General features: G+C 45.2%; 5 protein-coding genes across 5 annotated transcripts; 2 read left to right on the top strand and 3 right to left on the bottom strand.

Moving 5' to 3' along the window:
* The first annotated feature begins 1,663 nt into the window (after positions 1–1,663).
* C8R40DRAFT_1116993 (P-loop containing nucleoside triphosphate hydrolase protein) lies at positions 1,664–4,072 on the top strand. The gene is made up of 4 exons (XM_046228640.1): positions 1,664–1,969; positions 2,024–2,852; positions 2,906–3,958; positions 4,012–4,072. The coding sequence occupies exons 1-3, from the start codon at positions 1,730–1,732 to the stop codon at positions 3,781–3,783; spliced, it is 1,947 nt and encodes a 648-aa protein (XP_046083567.1). The 5' UTR covers positions 1,664–1,729; the 3' UTR covers positions 3,784–3,958; positions 4,012–4,072.
* On the top strand, positions 3,995–5,092 carry C8R40DRAFT_1116990 (uncharacterized protein). Its single transcript, XM_046228639.1, has 4 exons — positions 3,995–4,271; positions 4,391–4,450; positions 4,508–4,596; positions 4,650–5,092. Exons 1-4 carry the CDS (start codon positions 4,083–4,085, stop codon positions 4,927–4,929), a joined length of 618 nt encoding a protein of 205 aa, XP_046083566.1. The 5' UTR covers positions 3,995–4,082; the 3' UTR covers positions 4,930–5,092.
* Positions 5,093–6,911: 1,819 nt separating this feature from the next.
* C8R40DRAFT_1173563 (uncharacterized protein) lies at positions 6,912–8,446 on the bottom strand (the record flags this gene model as incomplete). The annotated part of the gene is made up of 4 exons (XM_046232038.1): positions 6,912–7,804; positions 7,856–8,069; positions 8,126–8,346; positions 8,398–8,446. 4 exons carry the CDS (start codon positions 8,444–8,446, stop codon positions 6,912–6,914), a joined length of 1,377 nt encoding a protein of 458 aa, XP_046083565.1.
* A 940-nt stretch (positions 8,447–9,386) lies between these two features.
* On the bottom strand, positions 9,387–10,968 carry C8R40DRAFT_484984 (uncharacterized protein). Its single transcript, XM_046235218.1, has 6 exons — positions 10,626–10,968; positions 10,354–10,574; positions 10,085–10,298; positions 9,844–10,033; positions 9,680–9,783; positions 9,387–9,606 (listed from the first exon to the last, which is right to left on the bottom strand). The coding sequence occupies exons 1-5, from the start codon at positions 10,672–10,674 to the stop codon at positions 9,708–9,710; spliced, it is 750 nt and encodes a 249-aa protein (XP_046083564.1). The 5' UTR covers positions 10,675–10,968; the 3' UTR covers positions 9,387–9,606; positions 9,680–9,707.
* Positions 10,969–13,545: 2,577 nt separating this feature from the next.
* C8R40DRAFT_484884 (uncharacterized protein) lies at positions 13,546–15,528 on the bottom strand. The gene is made up of 5 exons (XM_046235217.1): positions 15,124–15,528; positions 14,851–15,071; positions 14,580–14,793; positions 14,335–14,528; positions 13,546–14,279 (listed from the first exon to the last, which is right to left on the bottom strand). Exons 1-5 carry the CDS (start codon positions 15,275–15,277, stop codon positions 13,614–13,616), a joined length of 1,449 nt encoding a protein of 482 aa, XP_046083563.1. The 5' UTR covers positions 15,278–15,528; the 3' UTR covers positions 13,546–13,613.
* Positions 15,529–17,817: the final 2,289 nt, after the last annotated feature.

Genomic DNA, 17,817 nt, shown 5'->3' with positions numbered 1-17,817 from the left:
ATTGAATCAGAAGAATACCTTTCTCCGGATGGTCTGAGTCTCAGGCTGCCCTAAGCTGTAACAGGTGTAAGTGACAGTTTCAACTTTTAAGATTCCAACCACCCAAATTTAGTAAAGACCAAATGTTAAGCGTCTCGGCTAGTCACCTGATCGCTATTGTCTTCTCTTGGACGACGAGGGAGACAGCTCTGAGGCCAATGACTCCGGTGAAGAATACTCAAGTTCCCAACTTAACCTCTGGTATAAGAGCAAGAGGAGGAAGAAATGTAGCTACGAACAATATGACGTTTTCATATAGGTGCTGAAAATCCTGTGAAAATCAGATAGATCTTGTCGGGAATCCCGTCTTGAATCTGATTTAATCAAGTCATTCGATATCGATCTGTCTGTTCATTGAACGCGTTTGAACGGGTACTGTCGGGTCCCGACGTCCGGTATCACTATGTAGCACTTAGGAGTTCTGTCTAGTATGGAGAAGGAGGCCCCCTCGTTTTGTTCGATCGTCGAAAACAGCTCGGAATGAGGTCCAACTGAACTTACATTCGAGAGGCTCTTCATCTCAAGTTTAAAGTGTACATGCATCGTTTCCCTATATCCAATTCAAGCATGCCCATTCCCCACTTTTTCTTTCGCATTAATTCGTTGATCAATCATCTTTTGACAGTCTCCATCACTCATTCCACGTTCGGCTTGTTTGAATCGATAAATCAAACTCCAAGTACTAAGGGGTCTCAAGGCATGAAATTGTTTATTTCAAGGACTAGGCAGTGTGGACAGTGGCAATGGTCCGGAGGAAACATGCCCATATCTCTCGCACTCAGTCCGCTCAACCCAAACGTTAGAGTCAAATTCACAGATTTCGACGAATTTAACATTCACCGTATAGTCAAGCAAGGTCTGGCGGCGCAAAAAGCTGTATGCAAGACAAGTTGAGAGAGAAAACCACATGTGGACATCCTAGTAGGTTCAGGAATCATTCCAAGTGGTTCAAGATCTTCCGCGGTCGACTCTTCAATTGGAAAACTTCATACCTTACCTGAAAATAAGAATACAATAAAATCCTTGGATATCGTGACCGGTTGATTGTTTTGAGTGGGTCCCCATACGCTGTTTGTTTTCTGTTTTACTGCCGTCCTGAGTAACAAGAGTCCCAAATGTCCAAGTTGGTATAGGAAGTCTGTAGGGCTTAGCTGTTGACGGCGACGATTTGAAGGGATAACCAGGTGTCACCATCTTTCTCCCGAATCCGATAGACGGTCCAAGCAAGGTGTACATCCCATCCCATATAGCGAGTATGTTATCTTCGATACAATTTTCCCTCGGCGCCCAGCTCTGAATAAAATGTCAACATGTCAACCCTTCCTACAGCGTGAACAACAGCATTGATATTGGCCCATATTGAAGCTAGTAGATTTGGGGTCCCAAACGTTGTAGACTGGGTGACGGAGGGGGTTTAACAGCTATACAACTCAGACTGTGAAAATTAAGTCAGTGGATCCGCGAGGCTAGTAGACAGAATTAAGGACATGTGTTGAGCGCAACCCCTGAATTCGGAAGGTCAACGCTTAGGTGGGGGACTCTGTTGGCACTTGAGAGGACGAAGGACGAAGAAGACATTCGGAAGGATTGATCCGTCGAATGCCGGCTGGATCCGCCATCATGGATCAAGCTGAGCCCATTATTTTTGCTTCATCATACTAATTGACTCGAATGGGATCTTCCAACGCGAATGAACAAAGTCATGCATCGCTGGCGTTCGAATCAATGTAACAACCTCAGGAGACTCAGCACCAGCAGCAATGGCAAATTCGAGACAATAATCAACATCCGCAATGCTAACGTGTATCGTTTCGGCGATGGAAAGTATGCGCAACCATTGTTTCGAGATTTAACGTGGACGGTTGAGGACGGAGAAAGCTGGGCTGTAATAGGCAGTGGCGGAGGCGGGGAAAAGACTGCTTTATTAAGTGTTAGTGCTCTATACGATACATCTATACGATGTCTTTTCTAACGGGATATGCAGATGCTCCTTGGGCGTTATCGAATTGCTCCTTATCCTCCTCCTCCAGGCGGCCTATTTCCTTTTCTTTCTTCAACAGGACTTGACCCTTACTCAGGTGTCTCTATTGTCGCATTCGGGCATCGGCAGCAGGCTGGCGGGGCATTCTATGACTACTCTGCAAGATATGGTGCAGTCCATGAAGAAGATCGTTTGACTCTGCGACAAAATATGTTTCCAGAAACTATACCTCCCCTGCGTATGCCCTACGAGGATCCACACGACACACCGGAGCCTAAACAGGCCATTTCAGGGGAAGAGCTTGCGAGCTTCAACAACTTAGTTACGCAGTTGGGCTTGGATCAGTTCCTCGACCTTCCGCTTATTGCGTTAAGCAACGGGCAGACACGTCGCGCGAGGATCCTCAAAGCTATCCTGAATAGGCCGCAGTTGTTACTGCTCGACGAACCGTTGACAGGGCTTGACGTCAAGGCGCGTCCGTTGCTTTCGAGCACATTACACGACCTTCACTCCAAAAAAGCGCCGAGAATGATTTTGGGCCTGAGAGCACAGGATTCGTTACCTGATTGGATTGATCATGTCGCATACGTTAAAGGTTCGACGGTCATAGCAGGAGAGAGGGATCATGTCCTGGGGAGTGTTGAGCGGAGTTTGGGAGGTTGGCACGGGAAGCCGAAGACAAACGGAGTCGCCGAAAAATCAAGGGCTCAGATTGGTGGAGTCTTAATTGACTTGAAGAGCATTAAAGTCCAATATGGCGATCGGAAAGTGCTCGACCAACTTTCGTGGAAGATCAGGCAAGGCGAACGATGGCATCTTATTGGAGAAAATGGTATTTGAATTTTTAAGCCTCCAAGCTCATTGATCAATCATCTTCGTACCTAGGCTCGGGAAAAACAACGCTATTATCACTTATCACTGGCGACCATCCACAGTCCTATACTCAAACCCGCTACCTTACTTCTGATTCAGTTTCGAATACACCATCCGAAAATCCTTGCGAAACTTCCTCTCATCTCGAGCTCTTTTCTCAGCCCCGTTCACGTCTACCTACCACTCTGTTACGTTCCGCCATAGCCATTATGTCACCAGAGCTTTTCGATGCCTTCCCACGACGTTCGAATATGACCGTCTGGGATGTAATCGGGACAGGTTTCGACGGCGATTTCGTACCCAAAGGTAAGAAAGGCGTAGGGAGTGGAATAGGCATGAAAGTCGCTTCGGACTCGCACCTGATGAGGACTGGACGTGGGGGTCACGAAGGTGCAATGGAAGGTCAAGCTGAATGGGATGAAGAAGAAAATTGGAGAGTAGGACGAGTATGGGAAGTTTTACATGCACTCGGTCCGGAAGCTTGGGAACGGGCAAACGTCGGAGGCACGAGGACACAACCAGATTCTTCTTCACAAAGCTATCCTTCCGATGTAACGCGCGATTTCGCCAAGACCTCCTTCCCATCTCTACCCCTTCCGCAACAGCGTGTTGTTCTCCTCATGCGCGCTCTTGTCGGACGCGCTCCGTTAATTCTATTGGACGAGGTTTGGAGTGGAATGGATGAAATAATGGTGAGAGTTGCGAGGGAGTATCTTCGTGGTGATTCTTCGTCTACCTCCACATCACCAGGCGGAGGAGGAATCGGCTCTGATCAAGCGGTTGTAGTGATAACACATTGGGAAGAAGAGGTTCCTTGGAGTCTGGATGAGGACCCAGGAGTTTTCAAACGGTTTAGATTGGGTGGAGGGAAAGGTTTGGTGGAAGAATGAGCTTCTCATTCTACATGGAATGTTAGAAATGTTAGAACTATCATTAGCGTTTCCCCGCTCGATTTTCTGGTATCAAGTGTAAAGCCAAACGACTCATGACAGAGACTCGTTCGACGTTGTGTTGTAAGGAAAGCTGATAAGATTGAGATCTACTTTAGATAAGCAGATTTCACCTGTAAATAAGTGTGAGAGCTTTGATGAGCAGCGACCCATTTTGTCCACCAACGTCGACAGTGCGCGAGAGATCTTTTCTTGAGTCTTCCTTAAGCTCCGTATGCTCATACTTGTGTTTGTTCCTTATGCTTTACGACTCTATGATCTTCCACGCAATTCTTTCGCTTCTGTTCGGCGCTCTTGTGCGGGCGTCTCCGTTTGACCTTCCTCGGGAGACTCCCGGATTAGTGATACCCAGTTCGATTTTCCTGCGACAACGGGACGTCGATCCTACATTCCCTTCTTCTCCTGCGTCCTGTCCAATTTGCGAAGCGGTACGTATCTATCTGAGGAGGGGGGGGGGGAATAACATCTTGTGAACAGTGAGTTTACCTCTTCCCAAATTCTTGCAATGAGCTCACCTTTTGAAGGACTGTTGACATACACATCCTAGAACTACTCCTCAATACAGAACTGTGCCGAAGCTTCTCCCGTCTTGGCCAATTTTACAACTGTCAGCTCCTGTCGTTTAAATTAGGATTTCCATCTGAGTTCTAGTTGGATTATACAGATCATTTTCAATCCTGGAGCGTTCATCGCTGTCATTCAATGCTCCTGCACGGAAACTTTCCAATCTGTTTTTCCCCAATGCGTTGACTGGTGAGTTTGTCAACCCCCTGTGGTGTTCTCTCAATTTGAGAAGTGATATCCAGCTTTGAGCAAACGAATCAGACGGATGTTCTTGGCGCACCGGATCTTCCTAGTGTTCTTCAAGGAATGAGGAACATCTGTGCTTTGGAGAGCACGCTCCTAGGATCAGCAGCAGCTACTGACGGTGAATTACCATCTAGTACGGGCGCTTCAGCTATTCCTACAACCACAGCTGCTTCCAATTCCGAAACCAGAAGTCAAGCGCTGCCTAGCATACGGAGGTCTTTTGCGATAATCATAGTGACAATTGCTGGACTCGGATTTGCTCAGGTATCGCTGTAGTCTAGTGGAAATTTCGTTCCGTTCTCCTGGGTTCGGTTTGGGGATTACTTCTATTGTATCCTATTGTATCTGTTTCGACGACAACTAACGATCTGTTATGAAGCATTAATGCACGATTTCATGAAGTAGTATCAAGATTGAAATGTCACTGTTTATTGATTTACATCGCCTGTCCGTGTTTGTACCTCGAGCTTATGGTGTTCCATGGTCAACAAGGGGTTCACGAGAATTGTGTTAATTTAATGCCTCGGTAAGTCGGTGTTATCGGTTGACGATCCATCTTCTTTGGGACATTTGTTTTCGGTGAGTCCTTTCCCCCTCAATTGGTTATATGCATTCAAAAGCGACAGATATGGTAAAGCCCAGCTTACCTTGTATATTCGGACGGGTTTGAGAATATTAGAAAAAAAACAACACACAAAAATGCTAGGTCTTCTGTGTCGACTGCTCCTTTTCGGCAGTTACTGAGTGAACACCGGAGCGAAATCAAGTCAAGATGACTGGAGATGCTTAGGGCACTGAGCTAATAACTCCAAATCACAACGTGCACAACGCTACTTAGTGATTTATCTTGGTAAGAGGTCTCGTGCTGGTGGGCGTCGGGCAATTATATGCTGATGAATACTAATGATAATGATAGGAGTGAGGACATCGATATGTCCATCGGTGGTCGATGACTAGTATCTGAGTGAAAAGACCATCGGCTGCGCCAGCTCCGATAGTTTTTTTAACCTAACGAAGACGAGAAAATACGATTGGGAGTACTAGTCATTATGCATTATTGCCAATCTGGCCTGGGCGATAATCTACTATTGATGGCGCTTACTTCTGGTTGTGCAACCTGACGACCTCCGAGAGGTACAAGCCCCCACAAGTTAAGGACATCAGCTGTCAGTCATTGCAGTGCGAGCGCAGTGAAGCCCAGTTGGTAAGTGAACAAACTGACCCTCTCTGTATGGATATTCGAATGTAGCGGCGATGACCAATACCATAGTACCCAAAAAATACTGATATGTTGGTCAGATAGTGGCGCTGTTACTTCGAGTCTTGTTTTCTTCCCTGAAACACGCCTTAAGTCCAGAATGGGGCTTTTGACAGCTTTGGTGACGATGCTTGAATTTGAGGGTGTTGGAATCCTCAGTACTAGTAGGTAGCTTGAAAAAACTCGGCGAAGGCCTTCTCAACTGCTCATACCATACTAAGATCCATCATAGGCTACGTCTATGCTTGATGGTGTATATGGGTGTATGTTGTAGGCCCGTTGAAACGTTGGGCTACGCGGAATGGGTGATCTTCCAATGACTGGATCAGCCGCTATTGATCCCGATGATGTTCCTTCTCGAGACTTTCATCGTTGGCAACAAAGTTGGCCTCTAATCTTTTGAGTGAATTTCTTGATGAAATCCACTCTTACCGTCTCTCCCAACAATCAGTACTATCAGGATCTGTCGGTGAAAGCCAAGGAGTGGTGATTAGCGATGATACTGTGGCTGGCACTGCTGGTGGCTTACAGCAGTGGTGTCAAGTTTGACGGGTCCTGTCAGTGGAGGATGACCACCTCTTGGGTGATTGAAGAGATTCTACCGTCTCGTCAATGGTAGTATCGATTTGTAACGTATAGAAAGAAAGACTTCATTTTGTAGATCGAGAACGAATGTGCATATATCTATCCAGGATACAGGTCCAAAAGGCAAAGGTTGATCATCGAACTTCGATGGCAATACTGAGGGCATTCGAGCAACGGACACCGCCAGTATAATTTATATCCTCATCCTTGTATCTTATCCTGAGGTCCGAAAGCTTAATAATTGACCAAAAACGAGCCGTCGTCCCAGATAACCTACGGGCTCCTGCGATTGTCATGCATCCCCTTGATAGGATTGTCAATATATATAGAGCGAAGTATGTACATACTACACCTCCACGCCATGTAATGCATAATAATCTAACCCTTCCGTTAGTCAAGACACCCGAATCATTTGTCAGGATATCCATCTCTCATCACCGATTACAGTGGTATCATCATCCACATCTACAAGTGTATAGTCACTTGCCATGGAAACACCTCGAACAACAACTCTCGAGGCCCTTCTCCGATTGTGCTTGTCTGAAGTACGACGAGCAATCTCGGGTTGGCTGGAGATTAGAAGGGTATACTTGTCTGTACCATAAGGATGATAAGCGGGCTTCCATAGAGAATTGGCCGTTTTGTGTCTCATAAAGCTATTGGTGTCTGACTTGAGGTGAGGTTTCGTAGAGTGCCTGTCCTTCTTTTTCCTCTCGGCGTTTTGGTATTTCTCGGCAGAGGTATTGGTCCAATAGATAATGCGAAAAATCAAAGGCTCTGGATTGGGAACATAATTGAGCAGAGTCGGCTTACGCCAGCACCTGTTCATGTCCACGACCAGCGACCTATCTACTTGAGGGAGATCATCGAAGAGCTTGTCCAACGCTCGCCAAGACCTGGCTTCGAGTCGGTCTCTCTCTCTGTCCCCAGGTTCGTACTGAACCAAGCAATGAACACATTGAGTGAGACAAAGATTTCCCTTGTGAACCAATAAACAGTCCATAAAAGGTTCGATCTCGAACATGATATTTGATTCGTGAAGCTGGGTAAAGGTACTGTACACCTGTTCAAGATGATGAGATAGAAAAACTCTGAATCGATGCAAAGAACTTTCCAGAGAACGGTCTCGCATTTCGAGTAACCTCCCTTCAACCCTGGCCATAATGAGGCCGGACACTTCAGCACCCCGTAGAACGATAGCAAGTGGTTCGTAAGTGATATGAATTTTCGATTTTTCAAGGAGATGTGTTATTGTGATCATCTGTTGTAACCTCCATCGATTCGGAATAGCAAAGGTTGTAAAGAAATCTCAATGAAAATTATATAGGAACAAGTGGATTGACGTATAAGTATACTCACCAACCTGCTGGTCGTTCCATATACAATGTACCCTATCGTCCAGCCATTGAACGACGAGTAAGTCTGATTCTTGCACTCGGGGAAGCCATCCTAATGGAGCTATAAGTGGGGGTATATCGTCCAAAGGTTGTGCTACTAGACGACTCTGCTGGGCATCGGATACTAAGATCGCAAATTGTGACTTTTCGAATTCGATCGTGTCAAGAAGAGACGCCTGATAAATTGAAAATTTAGGCAATTAAAGGCCAGATCTTGATGAAAAATACGCACAACAACTGACAGTCGTTGTGAGAGGAGCGCTTCGTAAGCTCGACAATCCGCCATTACATCGTCGTATGACATTGTACGCCATTCGTCCGAAGATGGGATGTCCTCAGTTTGCACGATAAGCAAGCGACCATTTTTCACCAAAACAACAATCGTGTAGTTTGAACGTTCCGCAACGGGCAATCGAGCTCCTGGAGGACCTCGTTCAACGACGGCAGTAATGTCTGGTCCACAAAAGTAAATATTGGAACCAGGGATAGACTCTTATTACTCACCAGTTGCCGCAACTACATTCTGGGGAATAGAACAGAGCCTTGGATCCATTTTCGATGACACCAGTGGGTCCCAAAAGATCAAGGCTGTACACGTTTGTTGACCCACAACTGGCCGCGTCCGGAAGTGGCAGCCGGTTGAATCCCTCCCATCATTTACTTTACAAGTCTAAACAGACTATTTCGGAGAAAGAGCTTGTGAACTTCAACGACTTAGTTACGGCGAACACGCTTTTGGGAAGTCAAATCAAGAAATAGTAATGATCAATAGGTACACAATCATAAGAACAGCCATAGATGATAGCAGAACGCAGATCGATAACAAAAGCAAGCAAGCATACTAGGGGATATGGAAAGGAATACAACTGAATTATTGTCAGACTTTCCACCTCTCATCATCACCGATTACAGTGGTGGCATCATCATCTACATCCACAAGTGTGTGATCACTCGCCACGGAAACAGCTCGAACAACAATACTCGAGGCCTTTCTCCGGTTGTGCTTATCAGAAGTATGACGACCAATCTCGGGTTCGTTGGAAATGAGAAGAGTAAAGTTGTTCGTACCATCACTATAAGGATGGTAATTTGACTTTGATGGAGAATTGGTGGGTCTGTGTTTCATAGAGCCACTTATGGCATTCAACTTGAGGAGAGAATTCAAAGAGTGGACACTTTTCTTTTTTTTCGCAGCGTGCTGTGGATATGGATAGGAATACAACAGAATTATGGTCAGGATTTCCATCTCTCATCGTCACCAATCACAGTGGCATCATCATCCACTGCAACAAGTGTATAGTCGCTTGCCAGGGAAACAGCTCGAACGACGACTCTCGAGGCCCTTCTCTGATTGTGCTTGTCAGAAGTATGGCGACCAATCTCAGGCTGGTTAGAAATGAGAAGGGTATAGTTTTTTGCACCATCACTATAAGGATGATAAACTGGCTTCCATAGAGAATTGGCCGTTTTGTGCCTCATACTGCCACTAGTAGTTAACTGGAGTAGAGGTTTCGTGGAATGTGTTTTCTTCTTTTTCCTCTCGGAGTTTTGGTATCTCTCGGCAGAGAGATCGGTCCACTGGGGAATGCGATAAATCAAAGGTTCTGGAGCGGGAACATAATTGAGAAGAGTGGGCTTGTACCAGTGTTGATTTATGTTAAGGACTGATGATTTGTTCAGTTGAGGGAGTTCATCGAAAATTACATCCAACATCTGCCAAGCCCGGGCCTCGAGTCGGTCTCTCTCTTTGTCCCCTGGATCGTATTGAACCAGGGTATACACGCACCGGATGAGACATATTTTGCCTTTGTAAACTAAAAAATCATCCATACAGAGTCCGCTTTCAAACATAATGTTTGCTTCATGAAGTTTGGCCAAAGTATTGTGCGCCTAACCAAGATAGCCAATGAGATGGAGGAACTTTAGATTAATGCACACAGGCTCACCAACGAGCGGTCTCGCATTTCAAGCAATCTACCTTCGACCCTAGCCATGACGAGGCCTAAAACTTCGGCACCCCGTACAACGATAGCAAGTGGTTCGTAAGTAATATTGATCTTCAATCTTTCAAGGAGATGTGTTATTGTAATCATCTGCTGTACCCTCCACCGATTGGCAACAGAAAAAGACATAAAAACATCTCGACGGGAATGAGATAGACACAAGCTGATGGATGCCAAAGTGTACTCACCAACCTGTTGATCATTCCATATACAATAGACCCTATCGCCTGACCACTGACAAACATATAAGTCTGATTCTTGCACTCGGGGAAGCCATCCTGACGGGGCTGTAAGTGGCGGAATAGTGTCGGAACATTGCGTTACAAGACGAGTCTGTTGGGCATCGGATACTAAAACCACAAATTGCGACTTGTTAAAGTCGATTGTGTCAATGAGAGATGCCTAATTCATTAAAATTTGGGCATTGAACGGGCTTATAATTTTAAAATGAACGCACAACAACCGACAATCTTTGTGAAATGCGAGCTTCGCGAGCTTGAAAATCCGCTACCGCGTCTTCGTATGCCATCGTACGCCAGGCTTCCGAAGAGGGGATGTCCTCACTTTGTACGATAAGCAAGTGACCATTTTTCACCAGAATAAAGTTGGTATATCTTGAACAATCCGCAAAGGGCAATCGAGCTCCTGGAGGACCTCGTTCAATTACGCCGGAGATGTCTGATCCTCAAAAGTAAATAGCTGAACTGGGAATAGACGCTGATTACTTACTTACTGCCGCCACTACATTTGGGGGTATAGAACAGTGCCTTGGATCCATTTTCGATAACACCAGTGGGTCCCAAGGGATCAAGCTGTACACGTTTGTTGACCCACAACCATGACCGAGGCCGGAAGTAGCGGCCGGAGCACTTCCAATCCGGGTTGAATTCCTACCACCATCTACTTTACCAGGATCCACGCAATTCACCGGAGCCTAAACAGATTATTTCGGGAAAGAGCTTGCGAACTTCATGCTTTTAAGCACATTACACGATCTTCACTCCAAGAAAGCACCGAGAATAATTTTGGGCCTGAGATCACAGTATTCATTGCCTGACTAGGTCGACCATGTTGCGTATGTTACCTTACCTGATTCAGTCTCAAATATACCTTCCGATTCCCCCGCCAAAGCCTCCTCTTATCTCCAACTCTTTTCCCAGCCCCACTCCGTCTACCTCTGTCTACCTGCCACTCTTCTACGTTCCGCCATAGCTATCGTGTCATGAGAGCTTTTCGATTCCTTCCTACGACGTTCCACTATGACTGTCTGGGATGTAGTCTGGACAAAATTCGATGACAATGTTGTACTCAAAGCCAAGAAAGGCGTAGGGAGTACTAGTGGAATGATGAGAGTTGCTTCCGACTCTCACGTGATGAGGCGTGGAGGCCGCGAAAGTGCGATAGAAGGTGGATAGGAGGAAAAAGAAAAGTAGAGAGTGGAACGAGTATGGGAAGTATTACATGCACTTGGTCCAAAAGCTTGGGAACAGGCCGAGGTCGAAAACACAATCAGATTCTGCTTCTTTACGAAGCTATCCTTCCGATGTGATTTTGTCAGGACATCCTTCCCATCTCCACCCCTTCTGCAACGACGTATTGTTCTCCTCATGAACGCTCCGTTGATTTTACTGAACAAAGTTCGAAGTGGAACGGACGAAATGTTCTTGAGAGTTGCGAAAGAGTATCTTTGTGGTGATTTTTCGTCTACCTCCACATCACCAGGTGGAGGAGATATGGGCTATGATTAGGTGGTTGCAGTGACAACACACTGGGAGGAAGAGGTCCCTTGGAGTCTAGATGAGGACCTAGGGGTATTCAAATGGTTCAAATCGGGTGGAGGGAAAGGTTTAGTAGAAGAGTAAACTCTTGTTTCTCTCCAAATGTCATCTGAAAATTTCATCAGCGTGCTCAGCCATCGCTGTAGCCGAGTCGAACTTTCGTTCTGTTCCCCTGGGTTTGGTTTGAAACGATTATGTCTATCATATTGTTTCGACAATAACTAACGACCTATAATGAAGCTTTAATGCACCAGTCACAATCTAGCATCAAACTTGAAGTGCCACTGTTTATTGATTTACATCGTCTACCACTGCCCATCATTATACCTCGATCCTAGGTTGTCTCCATAGTCAACAAGGAGTTCGCGAGAGATGCCTCGGTAAGTCGGTGTTATCGGTTGACAATCCATCTTCTTTGGGACATTTGCTTTCGGTGAGTCCCTTCCCCCTCAATTGGTTGTATGCATTCAAAAGCGACAGACATGGTAAAGTTCAACTTACCTTGTGTATCTAGATGGGTCCGAGAATAATGGAGAACTGAAAAAATGCGCCACATTACTGCTAGGTCTTCTGTGTCGCGACGGCTCCTCCCCTTTTGGCAGTCAATGAGTGAGCACTGGAGATACTGAGCTAATGACTCCATAATCCCAATGTCTTAAATATACTTTAAGTGATTGATCTTGGTAAGAGGTCTCATGCTGGTGGACGTCGGGCAATTGAATGCTGATGAATATTAATGATAATGATAGGAGTGAGGACACCAATATGTCCATCGATGGTCGATGACTATACATCGGCTGCGCCAGCTCCAATATCTTTTTGACCTAATGAAGACGAGAAAATATGATTAGGAGTACTAGTCATTATGCATTATTGTCAATCCGACTTGGGTGATAATTTACTATTGATGGCGCTTACTTCTGGTTGTGCAACCTGGCGACCTCCGACAGGTACGAGCCCCCACAAGTTGAGGACATCTGCTGTCAGTCATTTTCTTCCCTGAATCATTCCTTACACCCAGAATGGGGCTTTAACAGCTTTGGTGACAATGCTTGTGACAGATCTGAATTCAAGCCTTTCCCGTGTCCTCAGCAAGTATTTTGAGAGAACTGGGTGAAGACCTTCTCAACTGCTCATACATAGCTCCCTCATAGGCTACATCTACGCCCAATGGTGTATATGGGTATATGCTGTAGGCCCGTTGAAACGTAGGGCTACGGGGATGAGTGAGTGATTATTTAGTGACTGGATCAGAGGCTGTTGATCCCGGTGTTCCTTCTCGGAATTTGAGCTACAGACGTTGAACGGCGAGAGTTTCATCGCTCATTTCGACGTTCCGATTTTGGTATTTATAATATCTTTCACCTGGCAACAAAGTTTGGTCTAATTTTTCTTTGAATGAATTTCTCAATGGAATCCACTCTTACAGTCTCTTTCGAGTCTCAACAATCAAAATTTTCTAGATTTGTCGGTGAAAGCAAGGTGTGATGAAGGGCGATGATAACGCGCGCTATCACTGGGCCGCCAGTGTGAAGCCTGAGGATGACCTGTTGAGGTCATTCCAGCAACGGACATCGTCAGTATAATTTTTACCCTATTCCTATGTATCTTATTCTGAGGTCCGTAAGCTTGATAATTGACCGAAGTCAAGTCGCCGTCCCAGATAACCTTGTTCCCGATCATACTCAATCCTACATACGTACGGGCTCCTACAATTGTCGTGAATCCTCTTGATACAACTGTAAATATAAACAGAACAAAGTATGTAAATACTATAACTCCATCACCATGCAATGCAAAATAATCTAACCCTTCTGTTGAAGTAAAATCAAGCAATAATAATGATCAATAGGTACACAAGCATAAGAACAGCCATAGATGATAGTAGGATGCAAATTGATAACAAAAGCAAGCATACTAAGGGATATGGAAATTATTCTCAGGATTTCCACCTCTCATCATCACCGATTACAGTGGTGGCATCATCATCTACATCCACAAGAGTGTGATCACTCGCCACGGAAACAGCTCGAACAAGAACCCCCGAGGGCTTTCTCCGGTTGTGCTTGTCAGAACTATGACGACCAATCTCGGGTTCGCTGGATATGAGAAGAGTAAAGTTGTTCATACCATCACTATAAGGATGGTAAGTTGACTTTGATAGAGGATTGGTGCGTCTGTATTTCGTAGAGCCACTGGTGGTGTCCGACTTGAGGAGAGAATTCAAAGAGTATGTATTCTTCTTTTTTCTCGCTGCATACTTTTCGAATTTTGCCACAAGAAGGAAGAAACCATATGTATTTCGAAATATCAAAGGCTCTGGACTGGGGACGTAATTGAGCAGAGTCGGTTTATACCAATATTGATTCACGTCGAAGACCGACGATTTATCCAGTTGATGAAGTTCATCAAAGATTTTACTCATCCCTTGCCAAGCCCGGGCTTCGAGTCTATCTCTCTCTTTGTCCCCAGGATCGTATTGAACCAACCAGGAAACATTCGATGTGATGCACAGTTTTCCTTTGTGGATCAGAAAATCATCAATAAAAGGTTGACTTTCGAACATGATATTCGCTTCATGAAGCTGGGCAAGAGTACTGTATGCCTGACCAAGGTAGTCAATCAAATGAAAGAACTGGCGAATGTATCCAGCCACTCACCAGCGAGCGGTCTCGCATTTCAAGCAATCTACCTTCAACCCTAGCCATGACGAGGCCCAAAATTTCAGCACCCCGTACAACAATAGCAAGTGGTTCGTAAGTGATATCTATCTTCAATCTCTCAAGGAGATGTGTTATCGTGATCATTTGTTGCACCCTCCATCGATTGGCAAGGGAAAAGGATAGGAAGAAATCTCGATTGAAATGAGATAAAAACAGGATGATTAGTGTCATAGTGTACTCACCAACCTGCCGACCATTCCATATGCAATGTACCCTATCGTGCAACCACTGGCAGGCATATAAGTCTGATTCTTGTACTCTAGGAAGCCATCCTAATGGAGCTGTAAGTGGCGGTATATCGTGCAAAGGCTGCGTTATAAAACGGGTCTGAGAGGTATCGGACATTAAAACTACAAAATGTGACTTTTCAAAATCAATCGTGTCAATGAGAGACGCCTGGATTATTGAAAGTTTAGGCATTGAGAAGGCAGAGTATTAGTACAAAAGACGCACGACAATTGACACTCGTTGTGAGATACGGGATTCGTAAGCTTCAAGGCTCGCCGTCTGTTCATCGTATGGCATTGTAAGCAAGGCGTCCGGAGTTGAAATGTCTTCACTTTGCACAAGAATCAAGCGACCATTTTTCACCAGAATAACAATGGTATATCTTGAACATTCCGCGGGAGGTAATCGAGCTCCTGGAGGACCTCTTTCGAGCACGCTACTTACGTCTAATCCTCGAAAAGTAAATAGCTGAACCATGGAAAGACGCCGATGACTTACTCATTACCGCAACTACATTTTTGGGAATAGAACAGTGCCTTGTATCCATTTTTGACAACGCCAGTGGGTCCCAAGGGATCAAGCTGTATGTACACGTCTGTTGACCCACAACAGCCCACAACCTAACATGGTCCGGAAGTGGCGGCCGGCACATTTCCAATCCGAGTTGAATCGCTCCCACTATTCCCTTTTTTTTCTTCTAAAGCCCAATCTCAAGTTTCAACGCCTCAAATGCCTTGGAACCTGATATATGATATCCTGTATTACGAAAGGATCCACGCGATTCACCGGAACCTGAACAGAGCTAAGCAGGCTATTTCGGAAGAAGGAGCTTTGGGAAGGCTTGCGAGCTTCAACGACTCGTTACGCAGCTGGATTTATTGCGTTGAGCCATGCGCAAACATGTCGCGCGAGGTATCCTGGATAGTTTACAGCTATTACTGTAAATAAGTGTGTGAGCTTTGATGAGCAACGACCCATTTCGTCCACCAACGTCGACAGTGCCCGAGAGATCTTTTTTAAGTCGAAGCTACGTGAGCTTGTGAACGGCTAGCGTAAAGGCTAAACATTGTAATGGTATTTTTTATATATCCGATAAGATAACAACTTACCTATCTGGGCGTATACGCGTTAACAAGTCTCTTGCTTGTCGCCCTCATTCTTATTTTTTTTTTACCTCGAGACTCTAACATTCTGGGTCCCACTCGCTATTCTCTTTGCATTGGCTCATACTTGGTGCGTTTGGGTTCGTGTGATTTCTTTCCTTCAAAGCCTTACATTCCTTCAAACCCTTACATTCCTTGTAGCTCCTTGTGTACTCCAGTGGCCCCGCTTCGCAGAATGTTGTCTCCCCCGCTATCACACGAGACTAATTATTGAACAAGGTACAATTCATTTGTTGATTTCTAGAACATATCCCATTCCTCAAGCGCATTTATTTCCAAGTCATGCCTTATTCGGGAGAATCCCGGATTAGTGCTACCCAGTTCGATTTCTCTGCGACAACGGGCTGTCGATCTTACATTCCTTTCTTCTCCTGCGTACTGTCCAATTCATGAAGCAGTCCGTATTCATCTGATAGGGGATCACATGTTGTGTATAGTGAGTTTATCTCCTCTCAAATTCGCGCAACGAGCTCACCTTTTGAACGCCGCTCAAGGAATCTCAAAAGTGATATATCTATCATATCTGTTTCAACAACTAACAACCTGATGAAGTAGTATCAAACTTAAGATGCCATTGTTTGATTTACGTCGTCCTTAATAGCCCTGTCCGGGTCTGTATCTTGAGCCTATGTTGTCTCCATGGTCAACACAAGGGTTTCACGAGAATTGCGTTATTCTAATGCCTCGGTAAGTCGGTGTTATCGGTTGACTTTCCGTCTTTTTTGGGACATTTGCTTTCGGTGAGTCCCTCCCCCTCAATTGGTTGTATACATTCAAAAAGGACAGATATGGTAAAGTCCAGCTTACCTTGTGTATCTGGATGAGTTCGAGGATAAAGGAGAACTGAAAAAAGACGCACACAAAACTGTTAGTTCTTCCATGTCGACTGCTCCTCCCCTTTCAGCAGTTACCGAGCGAACAACGGAGCGAAGCTAAGTCAAGACGGCGAGCGGGCACTGAGCTAATGACTCCATAATCACAATGCTCGAGTAAGTGATTTATCTTGGTAAGAAGCCTCGTGCTGGTGGGCGTCGGGCAATTATATGCTGATGAATATTAATGATAATGATAGGAGTGAGGACACCAATATGTCCATCGATGGTTGATGACTGCTATCTTAGTAGACACTCCAGCGGCTGCGCCAGGTCCGATAACTTTTTGACCTAATGAAGACGAGAAAATATGATTGGGAGTAAGTACATACTAGTCATTATTGTTGAGCGATAATTTACTATTGATGGCGCTTACTTCTAGTTGTGCAACCTGGCGACCTCCGACAGGTACAAGCCCCCACAAGTTGAGGACATCGGCTGTCAATCATTGCAGTGCAAGCGTAGTGAAGCACGGTTAGTATCTGAGCAAACTGACCCTCTCTGTATGGGTGTTTGAATGTAGCGGTGATGAGTGATAGCATTCCCAAAAAAATATTGATATTCCGGTCAGATAGTGGCCCTGTTACTTCGAGTATTCTTTTCTTCCCTGAACCATGCCTTACACCCAGAACTTACACCCAGAATGGGGCTTTGACAGCTTTGGTGACAATAATTGTGACAGATCTGAATTCAAGTGTCTTCGAGTGTCCTCAGTAAGTATTTTGGAAGAACTCGGTGAAGACCTTCTCAACTGCTCATACATAGCTCCCTCATAGGCTACATCTATGCCCAATGGTGTATATGGGTGTATGCTGTAGGCCCGTTGAAACGTAGGGCTACGGGGATGAGTGAGTGATTATTCAGTGACTGGATCAGACGCTGTTGATCCCGGTGTTCCTTCTCGGAATTTGAGCTACAGTAGTTAAACGGCGAGAGTTTCGTCGCTTATTTCGATATTCCGACCTGGCAACAAAGTTTGGTTTAATTTTTTCGAATGAATTTCTCGATGAAATCCACTCTTACCGTCTCTTTCGAGTCTCGACAATCAATATTTTCAGGATACTGTATGTTGGAGAAAGCAAAGGGCGATGATAACGCGCGCTATGGCTGGGCTGTCAATTTCGAGTGGTCTTTCTGTCGGGCCAGTGTGAAGCCTG

This window comes from Lentinula edodes, assembly GCF_021015755.1.
Source record: "Lentinula edodes strain Le(Bin) 0899 ss11 chromosome Unknown C8R40scaffold_31, whole genome shotgun sequence".
Taxonomy (NCBI): Eukaryota; Fungi; Basidiomycota; class Agaricomycetes; order Agaricales; family Omphalotaceae; genus Lentinula; species Lentinula edodes.
The sequence above is the reverse complement of the archived record's forward strand: the minus strand, read 5'-3'. Positions and strand labels throughout refer to the sequence as shown.

What these genes read in the sequence shown, in the direction of transcription:
- C8R40DRAFT_1116993 (XM_046228640.1), top strand. Translation starts at nt 1,730, where the DNA reads ATGAACAAAGTCATGCATCGCTGGCGTTCGAATCAATGTAACAACCTC. An exon ending in AAAAGACTGCTTTATTAAGT is followed by an intron (nt 1,970 to 2,023) that starts GTTAGTGCTCTA and finishes CGGGATATGCAG; the next exon opens with ATGCTCCTTGGGCGTTATCG. An exon ending in GCATCTTATTGGAGAAAATG is followed by an intron (nt 2,853 to 2,905) that starts GTATTTGAATTT and finishes CTTCGTACCTAG; the next exon opens with GCTCGGGAAAAACAACGCTA.
- C8R40DRAFT_1116990 (XM_046228639.1), top strand. Translation starts at nt 4,083, where the DNA reads ATGCTTTACGACTCTATGATCTTCCACGCAATTCTTTCGCTTCTGTTC. An exon ending in CCTGTCCAATTTGCGAAGCG is followed by an intron (nt 4,272 to 4,390) that starts GTACGTATCTAT and finishes TACACATCCTAG; the next exon opens with AACTACTCCTCAATACAGAA. An exon ending in TTTCCCCAATGCGTTGACTG is followed by an intron (nt 4,597 to 4,649) that starts GTGAGTTTGTCA and finishes AGTGATATCCAG; the next exon opens with CTTTGAGCAAACGAATCAGA.
- C8R40DRAFT_484984 (XM_046235218.1), bottom strand. Translation starts at nt 10,674, where the DNA reads ATGGATCCAAGGCACTGTTCTATACCCCCAAATGTAGTGGCGGCAGTA. An exon ending in CACAAAGATTGTCGGTTGTT is followed by an intron (nt 10,299 to 10,353) that starts GTGCGTTCATTT and finishes TTAATGAATTAG; the next exon opens with GCATCTCTCATTGACACAAT. An exon ending in CTTGAAATGCGAGACCGCTC is followed by an intron (nt 9,784 to 9,843) that starts GTTGGTGAGCCT and finishes TATCTTGGTTAG; the next exon opens with GCGCACAATACTTTGGCCAA.
- C8R40DRAFT_484884 (XM_046235217.1), bottom strand. Translation starts at nt 15,277, where the DNA reads ATGTGCCGGCCGCCACTTCCGGACCATGTTAGGTTGTGGGCTGTTGTG. An exon ending in ATGGAATGGTCGGCAGGTTG is followed by an intron (nt 14,529 to 14,579) that starts GTGAGTACACTA and finishes ATTTCAATCGAG; the next exon opens with ATTTCTTCCTATCCTTTTCC. An exon ending in AAATGCGAGACCGCTCGCTG is followed by an intron (nt 14,280 to 14,334) that starts GTGAGTGGCTGG and finishes TACCTTGGTCAG; the next exon opens with GCATACAGTACTCTTGCCCA.